This window comes from Oncorhynchus kisutch, linkage group LG16 (assembly GCF_002021735.2).
Source record: "Oncorhynchus kisutch isolate 150728-3 linkage group LG16, Okis_V2, whole genome shotgun sequence".
NCBI lineage: Eukaryota > Metazoa > Chordata > Actinopteri > Salmoniformes > Salmonidae > Oncorhynchus > Oncorhynchus kisutch.
The window spans coordinates 26,378,538-26,393,084 of NC_034189.2; the positions used below are offsets into that span (position 1 = coordinate 26,378,538).

At 42.6% G+C, this 14,547-nt stretch overlaps 1 protein-coding gene across 2 annotated transcripts; it reads left to right on the forward strand.

Annotated features, from left to right (window-relative positions):
- The first annotated feature begins 457 nt into the window (after nucleotides 1-457).
- LOC109906551 (coronin-1B-like) lies at nucleotides 458-14,139 on the forward strand. 2 transcript variants are annotated; one of them, XM_020504296.2, is made up of 11 exons: nucleotides 458-900; nucleotides 2,680-2,885; nucleotides 4,497-4,619; nucleotides 5,265-5,394; nucleotides 6,291-6,472; nucleotides 8,323-8,442; nucleotides 8,684-8,788; nucleotides 8,905-9,050; nucleotides 9,319-9,376; nucleotides 9,594-9,920; nucleotides 11,753-14,139. In XM_020504296.2, exons 2-11 carry the CDS (start codon nucleotides 2,682-2,684, stop codon nucleotides 11,873-11,875), a joined length of 1,518 nt encoding a protein of 505 aa, XP_020359885.1. In that variant the 5' UTR covers nucleotides 458-900; nucleotides 2,680-2,681; the 3' UTR covers nucleotides 11,876-14,139. The 2 variants fall into 2 exon arrangements, with proteins under 2 accessions (XP_020359885.1, XP_020359886.1); XM_020504297.2 differs by having other exon boundaries at nucleotides 466-598.
- The last annotated feature ends 408 nt before the right edge of the window (nucleotides 14,140-14,547 follow it).

Consider the following 14,547-nt stretch of genomic DNA (forward strand, 5'->3'; position numbering starts at 1 on the left):
CAACGATACATCAAAGAGTTTCTATTATATTGACAAGATACTCGAGTGACCGCTCTAACAATGGAAATGCATATCCTCAAAGATGGAACGCATGCGGGAGGAGACGGGATCAGGTGGGAACCTTCTAGCCAATGAGATGGCAGATACGCTGAAACCACTGATACACAGTTTATTTTATTGTACTTTTGTTGCCGAAATGTCACGTGCGTCCAATCCTAATCAGTGCTTTCGTAACAACCTGAACATTACGAAACTTGTATTCCATTAAATAAGCCTCACGTAGGAAATTAGCAATACATGTTTTTGTTGACCAAATTCGACATTCTCTCATTAACCTCCATTGAAAAAAAATCCTCTCTACATGGTCTTATTTTCGTGGACAGTTTTTGAGCGGAGCAAACCCTCTCGCTTCGCCTCTTCCTCTCTGGCTACCACTATATCCTGCCAAGGGCGGAAGTCTGGATTTCAGTTCCAAACAGTAATCATTCCAAAACGGAGTGCGTAGTGTCAGCATCTTTTCGGTCGCACGCCCATCATTCGCGGTTACCATTCCCTTGTCTTCGTCTACATTTACGAATCTTTTGACATGCTTGCTCAGGTTAAATATTACATCACAGATACGCAATTTTTAACCAACTGGGTGGGCAGTAATTTTGCATCAGGATTGTGCGCTACGCGTGTTTATTTTTCTTGAGCTCTAATCATCAATCACCTGGCTGTGTTTAATAATCTACAACAATTATTTCCTGCCATCGCAGTAGGTCGGCTGTGTAGCCGCCTCTCCAACATAGCAAAGGATTAAGTTACTGCTGGTGGCGGATTATTTTATTGGCTTCCTCTTGTCACGGTGTAGCTTCAGCCTTTTTATCTTTTCCAATTAAGAGGTTGTCTGAAATCGAGGTATAGTAATTGAAAAAAATGTCCTTCTCTTTGTAAAACACCTTGCTATTGTATTTACCTTGCATAATCTCTTAGAACCACATATTGGACCCTCTTCTCGATCATGTAGGCTACTTCACGTTAGGTTATTTGTCGTCTGTGACATTCACTCCCTTTAGTTGTATTTTGTGTCCTTATATGGATATTTTCCGTCCCATCTTTTAAATTCTTGTTGATGCTGATTTATAATGTGCCTTGTGCAGATAATCTATTTGGAAACTACACCTGCCACTCCCACAGGCATTCCTACATTCAAATGATTTGGATGCAAGCCAACGTTTCGTCATGTTATTATAATTTACAATTAATGTGTTACTTTGGAATGTAACATGTAACACCCTTTATTAGATTATACTGTAGCGTCAACTGTAAAGAATTGGGTATCACCGTGCATAGGCCTATAGAATTACCCGGTCCCCCCTTGTGTTTTGACTGCAGGCAGATCATGCCCTCTTGTCCAGTCAGCCTTGACTGTTCTTTTTTAGAACTGACTGACTCATTGTATGGGGGAATTTGGCTGTTTACTTGCTTCCTTCTCCCCAGTATTAACATTCATTAAATGTTACTGATTAACTGAATAAACAAGTTTGTGTTGGTCAGTTCCATATCCTGTACTTTGACCTGAAAGGGTTTAAAACATTTTTTTTTAAAGAACATGGTTCACTTTAGGAACTCATTGGCCTAATACTGACTTGCAAAACTAGCCCCACTAGGCCCACCAGAATTCAAATACTTTTTAACCACCACTTGTATGTGACTATTTCAATATACAAGGAGTATACCAAACATTATGAACACCTTCCTAATATTGAGTTGCATCCCCCTTGCTCTCAGAACAGCCTCAATTTGTCAGGGCATGGACTCTACAAGGTGTCAAGCATTCCACAGGGATCCTAGTCCATGTTGACTCAAATGCTTCCCACACTTATCAAGTTGGCTGGATGTCCTCTGGGTGGTGGACCATTCTTGATACACATGGGAAACTGTTGAGTGTGCAAAACCAGGCAGTTTTGCAGTTCTTGACACAATCAAACTGGTGTGCTTGGCACCTACTACCATTCACTGTTCAAAAGCACATCTTTTGTCTTTTTCATTCTCCCTTTGAATGATACACATACAATCCATATCTCAAGGCTTAAAAATCCTTCTTTAACCTGTCTCCCCTTCATCTACACTGATTGTAGTGGATTTAACAAGTGATGCTTGCTATGATCAATAAGCGATCATAGCATTCTTCTGGTCAGTCTGTCATGGAAAGTCCAGGTCTTCCTAATGTTTTCTATAGTCAGTGTACATTTTATGTGGTAGATATCTCCAGTGAAGTGGGGCTGCATAGTTAGTAGAGGATAAAAGATGTGTCATGTTATTGCTTACGGTGCGTTATGGGTAACTAATATTTTATAATATAGAAATAAACATGTCTCCAACCCCTCCAAACTGAAAATATGTTTACATTGTACAATCAATTGGTAAGAGAGAGGGAGACAGTATCACGTTCATTTATACATATCCACTGTATGCATGAATTGTGGGCAAAGTTTGTTCCAGTCAGTCTTTGGTCACGTTCATGACCTTTGATTGCATTCATTTTGTAAAGTTCATACAGTCGATAATATATGTTCAAGTCAGACAATTTTTATCCCCATAATGCAAGACACTTTGAAAGGCATTGACCAACAATGTTCACCAAATTGACAAAAGTGATCCGCTCGAACGCTCCCAATATCTCTCTCTCCACAGTCATGTCGTTCCGAAGAGGTGTGGTCAGACAGAGCAAGTTCAGGCACGTCTTCGCCCAGGCTTGGAAGGCAGAGCACTGCATCGATGACGTCCGAGTGTCCCGTGTCACATGGGACGGGCCCCTCTGCGCTGTGAACCCCAAATTCACCGCAGTCGTCATCGAATCAGGTGGAGGAGGGGCCTTCCTAGTTCTGCCACTCAACAAGGTTTGTGCTAGCCCACTTAAGCATCCACCCAGGGGTTCCTGGAGAAGTGGGTACACTCAAATTTTGCCCAACATTTTTCAAACAGTCCGCCCAGCCAAAGGAATGGTGCCCTGCATGAGAAATCATTTGAGATACAGTTTCATGTACTCTGAATTACCTAAAATTATAAATCCCATGTTGGTCTTTCAGTCAGGCCAACCTATGCTGTTCTGTGGGAGTAGGCTAATAGTAGGCCTACTATTGAAACCAATAAATTATGTTTAGATTAATCAACGAAGTCAGGTTTCAGATGAGATGTTTTGCTCTCACACTGTTGTAATAGAAAAACAGCTAAATTGGTGGTCCGAAGTCTATAAAAATGCTTAAACCACATCAGGAGACCACTTTCGATATCTGGGAAAAATCTACAAAATTTAGATTTTTGATTGTAGTTACCTTTCAATTCAAGTGCACAGGGACCTAGCACTGTTGCTTGTTTTGCATTATTTATGTAGCACATGAGATGGAGTTTGCAAAACAAATGGCCACTTGATTGATGCAAAAAATCGTATCATTCTGCCAGGTATGCCTATGCTATGAGCCATGTATTACTTTGCTTCAAAGGAGCCTATAGCCAAAATCCCATCATAGAAACATGGAGGCACTTCCTCATATGCGTTCTCATGTTCTGTTGGTTTTCTTTCAACTTTCGTTCATTGTGTAGCAGCCAAAGGCGGCATCCTGGTCATATAGGCAACCCATGATAGTTATTGCATCTTTAGATCTCCCCGCTTTAATTTCTAACGGATGTTTCCATCTCTGTCCATGAAATCTCTCGCATCTACGAAACATGAACTGTGTTATCCCGCACATTACATTTTGGAACATTCGCGTGTAGGCCTATAGCCCTGTGCACATTGTTGCTCCTAAAATGTGAAGAAATGATTGTTTATAAACATGTTAAGCAAAACATTCAGATTTGTTCCATCAGCCTTTTTAATTGATACAGCGTATACCTCTACTACACTACTTTGATACACATTGTGGGGATTAAGAAGTGAGTATATGCAATGCCCACTGAAAATAAGTGGGTATATGGGCTCCCGAGTGGCGCAGCGGTCTAAGGCACTGCATCTCAGTGCAAGAGGCGACACTACAGACCCTGGTTCGAATCCAGGCTGAATTGCATCTGGCCGTGATTGGGAGTCCCATAGGCCGACGCACAATTGGCCCTGCGTCGTCTGGGTTTGGCCGGGGTAGACCGCCATTGTAAATAAGAATTTGTTCTCAACTGACTTGCCTAGTTAAATAAATAAAATTGGCATATGCCTGCAGATACCCTCCAGTACACCATGGCATCAAACCTCTCAAATGGAAGATAAGGATTAATACCCTAAAAGTGCCAACCTATCCCCGGCAATTTTATGACAAATGTAACAGATGAAAGGCCCATTATTATAATGAACAATTTGCATTGTGAAAATGCATTGTGGGGATAAATTGCTTATATCACCATTGATACTTCTAACTGATATTTGTTTCAAATAACAGACCACCAGTTGAAAACCACCGACCTGGGGTTTTGTGCTAATCAGATGATGATGACCATGCCCACCTGCTTCTTTTCCACAGAGTGGCAGAATTGACCAGGCCACACCCACAGTGTGTGGACACGCAGCTCCAGTGCTGGATGTCCAGTGGTGTCCCCATGACGACAACGTCATCGCCAGTGCATCGGAGGACTGCACAGTAAAGGTAGGTGGTGATATGAAGGTAGCTGCCCTCTAAAAAGGAAACATAAATAGTAATATATTATATTACATACATTTATTTATTTGACTATGTCTTTGTTGTAAATGTTTTGGTGCCAAACTGGTGGCAGTTGTAAATATATATATATTAGTTGGAAGAGTTGCAGAGTTCATTGAAAATAATGCCATTGTTGATTAGGTACTTTTTTCATTAATTAGGCAATTTTCTCTTGAAGCATTTGGTCTATCCACTAGAAACCCATGGACATAAATGACTAAAGTTACCATAGATTATCAGTTAATTTCCAAATTTACTGAAGATTCTGGTAACTTTGCTAAATTACCAGTAGCTTTGCAACCCTAAGCAGCTCACTATTGTTTATGAGAAAAGGTTCAACCTTTGTTCAGACCTTTGCATTGATTGAGATGGGCTGAAAGATGGCATAAAGCTGGATGAATAGTCATAAGTGTTAAAAAGGAGTAAATAACAGATGCGCTGTTCTATGAGGGCCTTATGACTACTATCAAGAGGGCATATCTGTGTTGAAAATGCTGCAGATCAGCAGATGTATGCCAATGGGAGGGAGGGTCATCTGTATGCTCTACCCCTGTAACAAAGCCTTGTTATTGGTTGCGTTGTCTGTTAAAGGTGTGGCAAATCCCTGACGGAGGGCTGACTGGACCAATGACAGAGCCCGTGGTGACACTGGAGGGCCACAGTAAACGAGTGGGAATCCTAGCCTGGCACCCGACAGCTTTCAATATCCTCCTAACTGCAGGTAACTTAATCTATCTGCACCTCATTGTCGTACGTCAGATAGAGCAACTTCGTCTGGACTGATGGTTTGTGGCAACACATGGCAGAGGACAATGTCTTCGCCTCAAGCAGTGTATGTCTGCCTGCCAGTTTGGACTATCCAGGTCACTATTCACAAGCAACGCCTCCAATGTCAGTGAATGTGTGTGCTTTAAGCTGCAAGGGGGGGGGGGGTGTTGAATGTAGTCACAACTGCAAATAGACATGCTGATAATGTGGGGACATAGCTTGGCCACGAGTCATGGTAGCGTGTGGTACTTGTCACCCATGTGTTAAACATTGGACCCCCAGAGAAAGGGAAGATGTAGTAGTCAGTCAGGGTAAACAGTGAGAGTTGAAGGACAGCTTTAAACGTACTGGAGAGGTGTTCCATGACAGACCGTTCAATTCCCAATGCATTATGCAAGCCAGGAATTGAGTATCCCTGCCTTGCAATTAACAGCATGTGCTGCACGTTTAAAAGAGAATGTTGTTGAGTTCAACGGGAAACTGAGTATCCTTCAAGAGGGCATCGTAAGGTTTCAAAAGTTAAAAGCAATTGATATGTCTATGTACGTGTCTGTGTTACTTAGAATGGTATGTCTATATGTTTAGTCTGTGCCAGTAATTGTATGTTTATGTCTGCATTTTTAGATGTTATGTCTCTGTGTATCCTTTTGATTATTTGAATGTTTTGCATGTACATATTTATTGTGAGAACTCTTAAAAAACACACGATTTTACCACTTTTATTGAGATCGACGTTTTGTTAAAATAAGCTTGGTAGTGTTCGTTTTAACCCTCTTCTGTGAACGTAGTTTTGTCTGTGCTGTCCCAGATTCTGTGTTCATGACTGTTTTTGACTGATGCAATTCTCAGGCTGTGACAACCTGGTGTGCGTGTGGGACGTTGGCACGGGGGAGCTGGTGTACCAGATAGCCGATGCCCACCCAGACCTGATCTACAGTGTGAGCTGGAACCGGGAGGGCAGTGCCATCTGCACCGTGTGCAAGGACAAGGCGCTGCGTGTCATCGACCCGCGACGGGGGACCGTCCTCAAGGTGCTTCCTGTCTAGCCCACGAATGACACGCATGCAAATGAATTGAAATAAGTCAAATGAATATTACCAAATACCATACAACTTCCCTTATTATCCTTCAAGGAGAAATTCAACGACACACAGGAGACCAAAGCAAATAAGCACCACCTTGTTCACATAATGTCCTTCCTTTGAAAGAAAGTGACCTTTGCCATGCTAAATTGGCTGCAACTAATCAGCACTTGTAAATACAGCGTACTTGATACAGTGCCTTCAGAGAGTATTACAGCTTTATTCTAAAATGGATTCAAATGTTTTTTTTCTTCTCATCAATCTAAACACAATACCCCATGATGACAAAGCAAAAACAGAAATATCACATTTACATAGGTATTCAGACCCTTTACGCAGTACTTTGTTGAAGCACCTTTGGCAGCGATTACAGGCTTGAGTCTTCTTGGGTATGACGCTTCAAGCTTTGCACACCTATATTTGGGGAGTTTCTCCCATTCTTCTCTGCAGATCCTCTCAAACACTGTCAGGTTGGATGAAGAGCGTTGCTGCACAGATATTTTCAAGGCTCTCCAGAGATATTAAATTGGGTTTGGGCTTTGACTCTGGCTCTGGCTGGGCCACTCAAGGACATTCAGAGACTTGTCCCAAAGCTTAGGGTCATTGTCCTGTAGGAAGGTGAACCTTCGTCCCAGTCTGAGGTCCTGAGCGCTCTGGAGCAGGTTTTCATCAAGTATCTCTCTGTACTTTGCTCATCTTTCATCTTTCCCTCAATCCTGGCTAGTCTCCCTGTCCCTGCCGCTGAAAAACACCCCCACAGCATGATGCTGCCACCACCATGCTTCACCGTAAGGATGGTGCCAGGTTTCCTCCAGACATAATGCTTGGCATTCAGGCCAAATAACTAAATCTTGGTTTCATCAGACCAGAGAATCTTGTTTCTCATAGTCTTAGAGTCTTTAGGTGCCTTTTGGGAAACTCCAAGCAGGCTGTCATGTGCCTTTTACTGAGGAGTGGCTTCCGTCTGGCCACTCTACCATAAAGGCCTGATTGGTGGAGTGCTGCAGAGATAGTTGTCCTTCTGGAAGGTTCTCCCATCACCACAGAGGAACTCTTGAGCTCTGTCAGAGTGACCATGGGGTTCTTGGTCACCTCCCTGACCAAGGCCCTTCTCCCTCGATTGCTCAGTTTGGCCTGGCGGCCAGTTCTAGGAAGAGTCTTGGTGGTTTCAAACTTTTTCCATTTAAGAATGATGGAGGCCACTGTGTTTTTGGGGACCTTCAATGCTGCAGGCATTTTTTGGTACCCTTTCCCAGATCTGTGCCTCGACACAATCCTGTCTCGGAGCTCTACGGACATTTCCTTCGACCTCATGGCTTGGTTTTTGCTCTGACATGCACTGTCAACTGTGGGACCTTATATAGACAGGTGTGTGCCTTTCCAAATCATGTCCAATCAATTGATTTTACCACAGGTGGACTCCAAACAAGTTGTAGAAACATCTGATCAATGGAATCAGGATGCACCTGAGCTCAATTTGGAGTCTCATAACAAAGGGTCTGAATACTTATGTAAATAAGGTATTTGTTAATTTATTAATTAGCAAAAAAATTATAACATGTTTTCACTATGTCGTTATTGGGTATTGTGTTTAGATTGCTGAGGATAAAAAAAAAAATGGAATCCATTTTAGAATAAGGCTGTAATGTAACAATGTGGAAAAAGTCAAGGGGTCTGAATACTTTCCGAATGCACTGTATAGTCTACATTAACTACAGTCTACTGGCTGTACATAGAATGACTTGTTGACATTGACTCTACCCTCCCTTATAAAACCTGTGATGTTGTCTGTGTCTCAGGTGAAAGAGAAGGTCCATGACGGCACCAGGCCCATGAGGGCCGTGTTCCTCTCCGACGGGAAGATCCTGACCACCGGATTCAGCCGTATGAGCGAGAGGCAGCTAGCCTTGTGGGATACGGTACGGCGGCTAGATGGACACATGTCGTAAACAGGTCTTTGCAGAGTCCTATGGGAGTGTATGGGACGTTGACGCCTCAGAAACGATGCTCTGACTGTATGGTAGAGGAGAGGGTTGAGCTAAGGTATCATGACAGTACAGGTCAGGTCAACCCTGTTTATTTTCAGTTGACTCAACTCACACAGCACTGAGGGGTTCGCTACACACCAGATCTTCTAATGGTTGTATCTGTGTGTTGCAGAGCGATATGTCTGAGCCAATGGCAGTGCAGGAGATGGACACCAGTAATGGCGTTCTCCTCCCCTACTATGACCCTGACACCAACATGGTCTACCTGTGTGGAAAGGTACAGTACACCTGTTTCTGACCACATTTTCAATAACAAATTCAGCTGGTGTCATATGATCAGATCTCCCCACCGGATGTTTAGTTTAGCTCCGTTTATCTGTTGATCACTCTCAGGGGGACTGCACCATCCGGTACTTTGAGGTGACGGACGAATCGCCCTATGTCCACTTCCTCAGCCTGTACAGCAGTAAAGAGCCCCAGCGAGGAGCAGGCTTTCTCAGCAAGAGGGGCGTGGATGTCAACAAGTGTGAGATTGCCAGGTGAACAGGTTTTTCAGCATGTCTTTATGGTTTTTACTTGAATTGTTTCTCAGTGTATGTTGCGCTCTTTTTCACACCTCATTTCCACCTCATATGTTCCTCCCACTGTACCACTGTATTAGTTTCATGCCCTCCCACTGTAAATAATTTATTTTATTCATTCATTCATTCACTCTCTTTCTTTCATTCTTTCTTTCATTCTCTCTCTCTGTCTCTCTCTCTCTCTCTCTCTCTCTCTCTCTCTCTCTCTCTCTCTCTCTCATTGCAGGTTCTACAAACTGCACGAAAGGAAAGTAGAGCCCATTTCTATGACGGTACCACGGAAGGTAAGCTGCCATGCACACAATTTGAAACAGAAGGCCTTCTTCATTTATGGCTAAGGCTATGTTCAAATAGCCATACTAGAACCCCAATTACTAGCATGCCCAAAACATTGCTTTATACTAAGTGGCATGCTAATGTGGATATTGGAACCAGTCAAGCTAGACTGAAAATGACCTTAAACGCTCTCCCTCTGACCCCCTCCCTCTCTTGCCCCCTCAGTCAGACCTGTTCCAGGGGGACCTATACCCGGACACGGCCAGCGTGGAGCCCTCCCTTCTGGCCGAGGACTGGATTGCCGGGCAGGATGCGCCGCCCCTACTGGTCTCTCTGAGCGGTGGCTACGTGGGCGCCCCCTCCAAGAACAGGGACACCCTCCGCAACAAGCCCAATCTGTCGTCACAGGGCTCCGGGACAGACTCTCCCCCAGTCCCCCAGCAGGCCGCCATGCCCATCACAACAACCAGGGAGCCAGAGAGCGAGGGGGTGGGGGTGGTGCAGCAGAGGGTCACTCAAGGAGAAGGAGCATCCGATAGGGTGAAAAGAGAGGTGAGAATGGAGTTTGGGTGTAGGTGGGTATAGCAGGGGTGTATTCACTAGTGCAAACTGTAGCAAAGCGTTTTGTAACCGACAACGTTTTGCAACAAAAGCGAGAGTTTCTTGGTCAAGTTCAGGCAGTCCCTCCCTGTTTTGGTCTGTTTTCTTCCGATTTGGTATGAATAAGAGGTTAGAGATGTAGGTATGAGTACGACATAGAAGTGCCAGAAAAGTGTTGAGTAGACTTGTGTAGTGCCTTGTGGATTTAGGATGTTATCATGTACAATACCAGTCAAAGGTTTGGACACACCTACTCATTCAAGGGTTTTTCTTTATTAGTTCTATTTTCTACATTGTAGAATAATAGTGAAGACATCAAAACTATGAAATAACACATATGGAATCATGTAGTAACCAAAAAAGTGTTAAACAAATACAAATATATTATATATTCTTCAAAGTAGCCACCCTTTTCCTTGATGACAGCTTTGCGCACTCTTGGCATTCTCTCAACCAGCTTTATGAGGAGTGCTTTTCCAACATTCTTAAAGGAGTTCCCACATATGCTTAGCACTTGTTGGCTGCTTTTCCTTCACTCTGTGGTCCAACTCATCCCAAACCATCTCAATTGGATTGAGGTCAGGTGATTGTGGAGGCCAGGTCATCTGTTGCAGCACTCCATCACTCTCCTTCTTGTTCAAATATCCCTTACACAGCTTGTACGTGTGTTGGGTCAATGTCCTGTTGAAAAACAAATGATAGTCCCACTAAGCGCAAACCAGATGGGATGGCGTATCGCTGCAGAATGCTGTGGTAGCCATGCTGCTTAAGTGTGCCTTGAATTCTAAATAAATCACTGACAGTGTCACCAGCAAAGCACCATCACACCTCCTCCTCCATGCTTCACTATGGGAACCACACATGCGGAGATCATCCGTTCACCTACTCTGCGTCTCACAAAGATACGGCGGTTGGAACCAAAGTCCTAATTTTAGATTTTATCAGACCAAAGGACAGATTTCCACCGCTCTAATGTCCACTGCTCATGTTTCTCGGCCCAATCAAGTCTTCTCTTCTTATTGGTGTCCTTTAGTAGTGTTTTCTTTGCAGCAATTCGACCATGAAGGCCTGATTCACACAGTCTCCTCTGAACAGTTAATGTTGATGGGTGTTACTTGAACTCTGTGAAGCATTTATTTGGGCTGCAATCGAGGTGCAGTTAACTCAAATGAATTTATCCTCTGCAGCAGAGGTAACTCTGGGTCTTACTCTCCTGTGGCGGTCCTCATGAGAGCGAGTTTCATCATAGCGTTTCATGGTTTTTGCGACTACACTTGAAGAAACTTTCAAAGTTCTCCAGATTGACTGACCTTCATGTCTTAAAGTAATGGACTGTTGTTTATCTTTTCTTATTTGAGCTGTTCTTGCCATAATATGGACTTTTACCAAATAGGGCTATCTTCTGTATACCACACCTACCTGGTCACAACACAACTGATTGTCTCAAACGCATTAACTTTTAACTAGGCACACGTGTTAATTGAAATGCATTCCAGGTGACTACCTCATGAAGCTGATTTAGAGAATGGCAAGAGTGTGCAAATGGTGGCTACTTAGAAGAATATAAAATATATTTGGATTTGTTTAACACTTTTTTTGATTACTACATGATTTCATAGTTTAGATGTCTTTACTATTATTCTACAATGTAGAAAATAGTACGAAGAATGAAAAACCCTTGAATGAGTAGGTATGTCCAAACTTTTGACTGCTACTATATGTGACTACATTCTCCCTCTTAACCTCCATCTCGCCCTATCCATCCCCCCTCTTCCCCACTCCAGGAGGAAGTGCTGAGCGAGGTGCTAGCGGAGGTGAAGGCCCTACGTTCGGTGGTCTTGGCCCAGGGCCAAAGGATCGAGCTGCTGGAGAGGCAGCTGGCCCGCATCGAGGACGGGGACGTCTGATTGGCAGAGGGGCGTCACCACAACACCCAAAGGGCGTTCTTACTAAAACTCCATAGACCATAGCCTTACTAGAATCAACAACAGTACCTTAAGCTCTGTGCGAGTGGGAGGATGTAGTGAAGTGTAGCTGAGTTACTAAACTGTGGGAATCACAGAGGGGTCGAGAATAAGGTGAACTATTATAGTGAAGGTGTACAGAGACCAATTGGATTCTGCGGGTGAATCTCAATTGTATTTCCTCGTGTCCTCCTCTCTCCTCGCCTCCTCAAAACGCGTTGGAGGAAAAGGTCAGAGGTTCCTACCCTCGGACATTCTCCAATGCATTTTGAGGAGGAGGCGAGTAGAGAGGAGGACACGAGAAAAGAAGGAAACACCATTTAGATGCACCCTACAACTCTTTAGATGCTGATTCAGTTGGATAGTGGGTGATATAGGATGAAGGGGGATAATCTGCATAGGACTTCCATACTGCAGTAAGACATGTTACCGGTTTTTATTAAGGCGCGTTAATGGTGAAACTATTTGAAGGTGTATACATTTAAGTATCCAATATTGTGTATCACTACAAAACTGAAGACATGAGGATTCAATTGTAGCCTACTCACGAATCCTTATGCCATACAGTATGACAACTGGCACAAAGGTCTATGTTAATTTGGCACATTTACAAAATGGCACATCTGTCTACATTATTTTGTATAATATGAATACACCCTCAACAAGTGTTGTCAAGTAGATAGGCAGGTCATTTCCAGTTGCTGCTCTCATTGAAACACTCACATTGTGAATCCGTTAGGGATAGTTTAATCGGGTAGTTAGAGCTGCTAACCTTGATGCATATCAAACGTCATACTCCAGTTTATTATTCCTACTTATACGTTTGTACAAGTATGCATCTATACATTCTTTTCCCATTCCATCATAGGAATCTTTTACCCTAGATTAGCTGAAGTGATGAAGTCAGACCATTGGTATTAACAATATAAATCTATATGCTAAAATGGATATATATTGTTTACAAAACTGCACGGGTTAATTGCGATTGGGTAAGTTGTATTAAACTATGTCGACATACAAAGAAAAAACAAATAATGTTGATTTTGATATGGGGATTTTTCTTACAAATGATGTGAAGGACTTGAGTTGGAGGTACCTTAAATGATTGCTATCATGTATGTTGTTAATCTCTTGTGTGATTTGTATTTCAATTTTTTGCCTTCGAAGAGAAGGTAACACTAAATTTGTGCTCTCCAACTTAAGTTGTCTTAGGTGAATGATCCCCCTTTGGTGAAGCCAAAAGCAGACTGACTTGCAACATGCAGTATAATTTGTCACAAGGTGTTGTAAACTCCAATGACAGTTTATAACAGAGAGTTCAAGTAAAGTGTTACCTCAGAACATGTGTTCTCAGTAGAACAAACTTAATATCATACAATTTAAATCATAGCAGTTCTATGACTGTCATGAGGCACAGAACTAAAGAAAGTTGCAATTAAATTTGAGGAGGAGTTTTTTTTACTGTGTGAATGATGTTTTCCTAGTCAGTAGAACTAAATATAATCATTTTAGACCAGTGGTATTCAAACTTTTTTAGCTGGGACTCCCATTTTTTCCGCGAGTGTTTCTCACGACCCTCCCCCGAAAACGAATAACAACCTTAAAATCTGTACATTATGATGTTTACCTGCACAACCATCCAATACATTTACCCAATAAAATTGTATTTTTCAAATGATCTTTCTCAAAAAGGTTTGTATATTGTCCCATACAATAATCTATAATCTTACCCCCAAAAATGTGGCAAATAATGAACACTGATTTGACACTGATTTTGAATACCACTGTCTTAGACTAACATAGCAGCAGCTGTGGTTTGTATTTGAAGATAGGAAAAAAAGGGCATACAATGCTCAACTGTTAGACGGAACTGAAAAAGAATATTCACTGTGTTACATTTAGATTTTTTTGCATTTGTAGGCAGTTTATACTTCACCGTTTTGCAGCCCTCGGGTACTGTTCATATCTAGCCTTATCCCAGATCTGCTTTTGGCTGTATTGTCGACAACGACCACGGGAGTTGGCGAGACGGTACAAATGGGTCTGGGACCAGGCTAGCTCACATCAAGCTCATCACATGATTAATTTATTTACTAGATTAATATTTATTCATTCCTACTACACATGTTTTGTGTGGTTGTGAACCAATAGGGGATGAAAATGACACTCCACTGTGCGACTCTTCCAATAAACAGTCCTTCCTCTTTTGCGGTTGTAGAATGGCCACTTATTAACCCTCTCAGGTCACATGACAGGAAGTCTTAGCTCTCATTGAAATTACTTCATAAGGCAGTGTATTGACCCACCAAAAATAGAAAAGTGAGTACACAAAACATTAGGAACACCTGCTCTTTCCATTACATAGACTGATTAGGTGAATCCAGGAGAACACTATGATTCCTTGTCATGTCAATCAGTTTAGATGAAGGGGAGGAGACCGATTAAAGAAGGATTTTTAAGACTTGAGACATGGATTGTGAACGTGTGAAATTCAGAAGGTGAATGGGCAAGACAAAAGATATAAGTCCCTTTGAATGGGGTATGGTAGTAAGTGCCAGGCTCACCGGTTCGACTGTGTCAAGAACTGCAACGCTGCTGGGTTTTTCACTATCAAC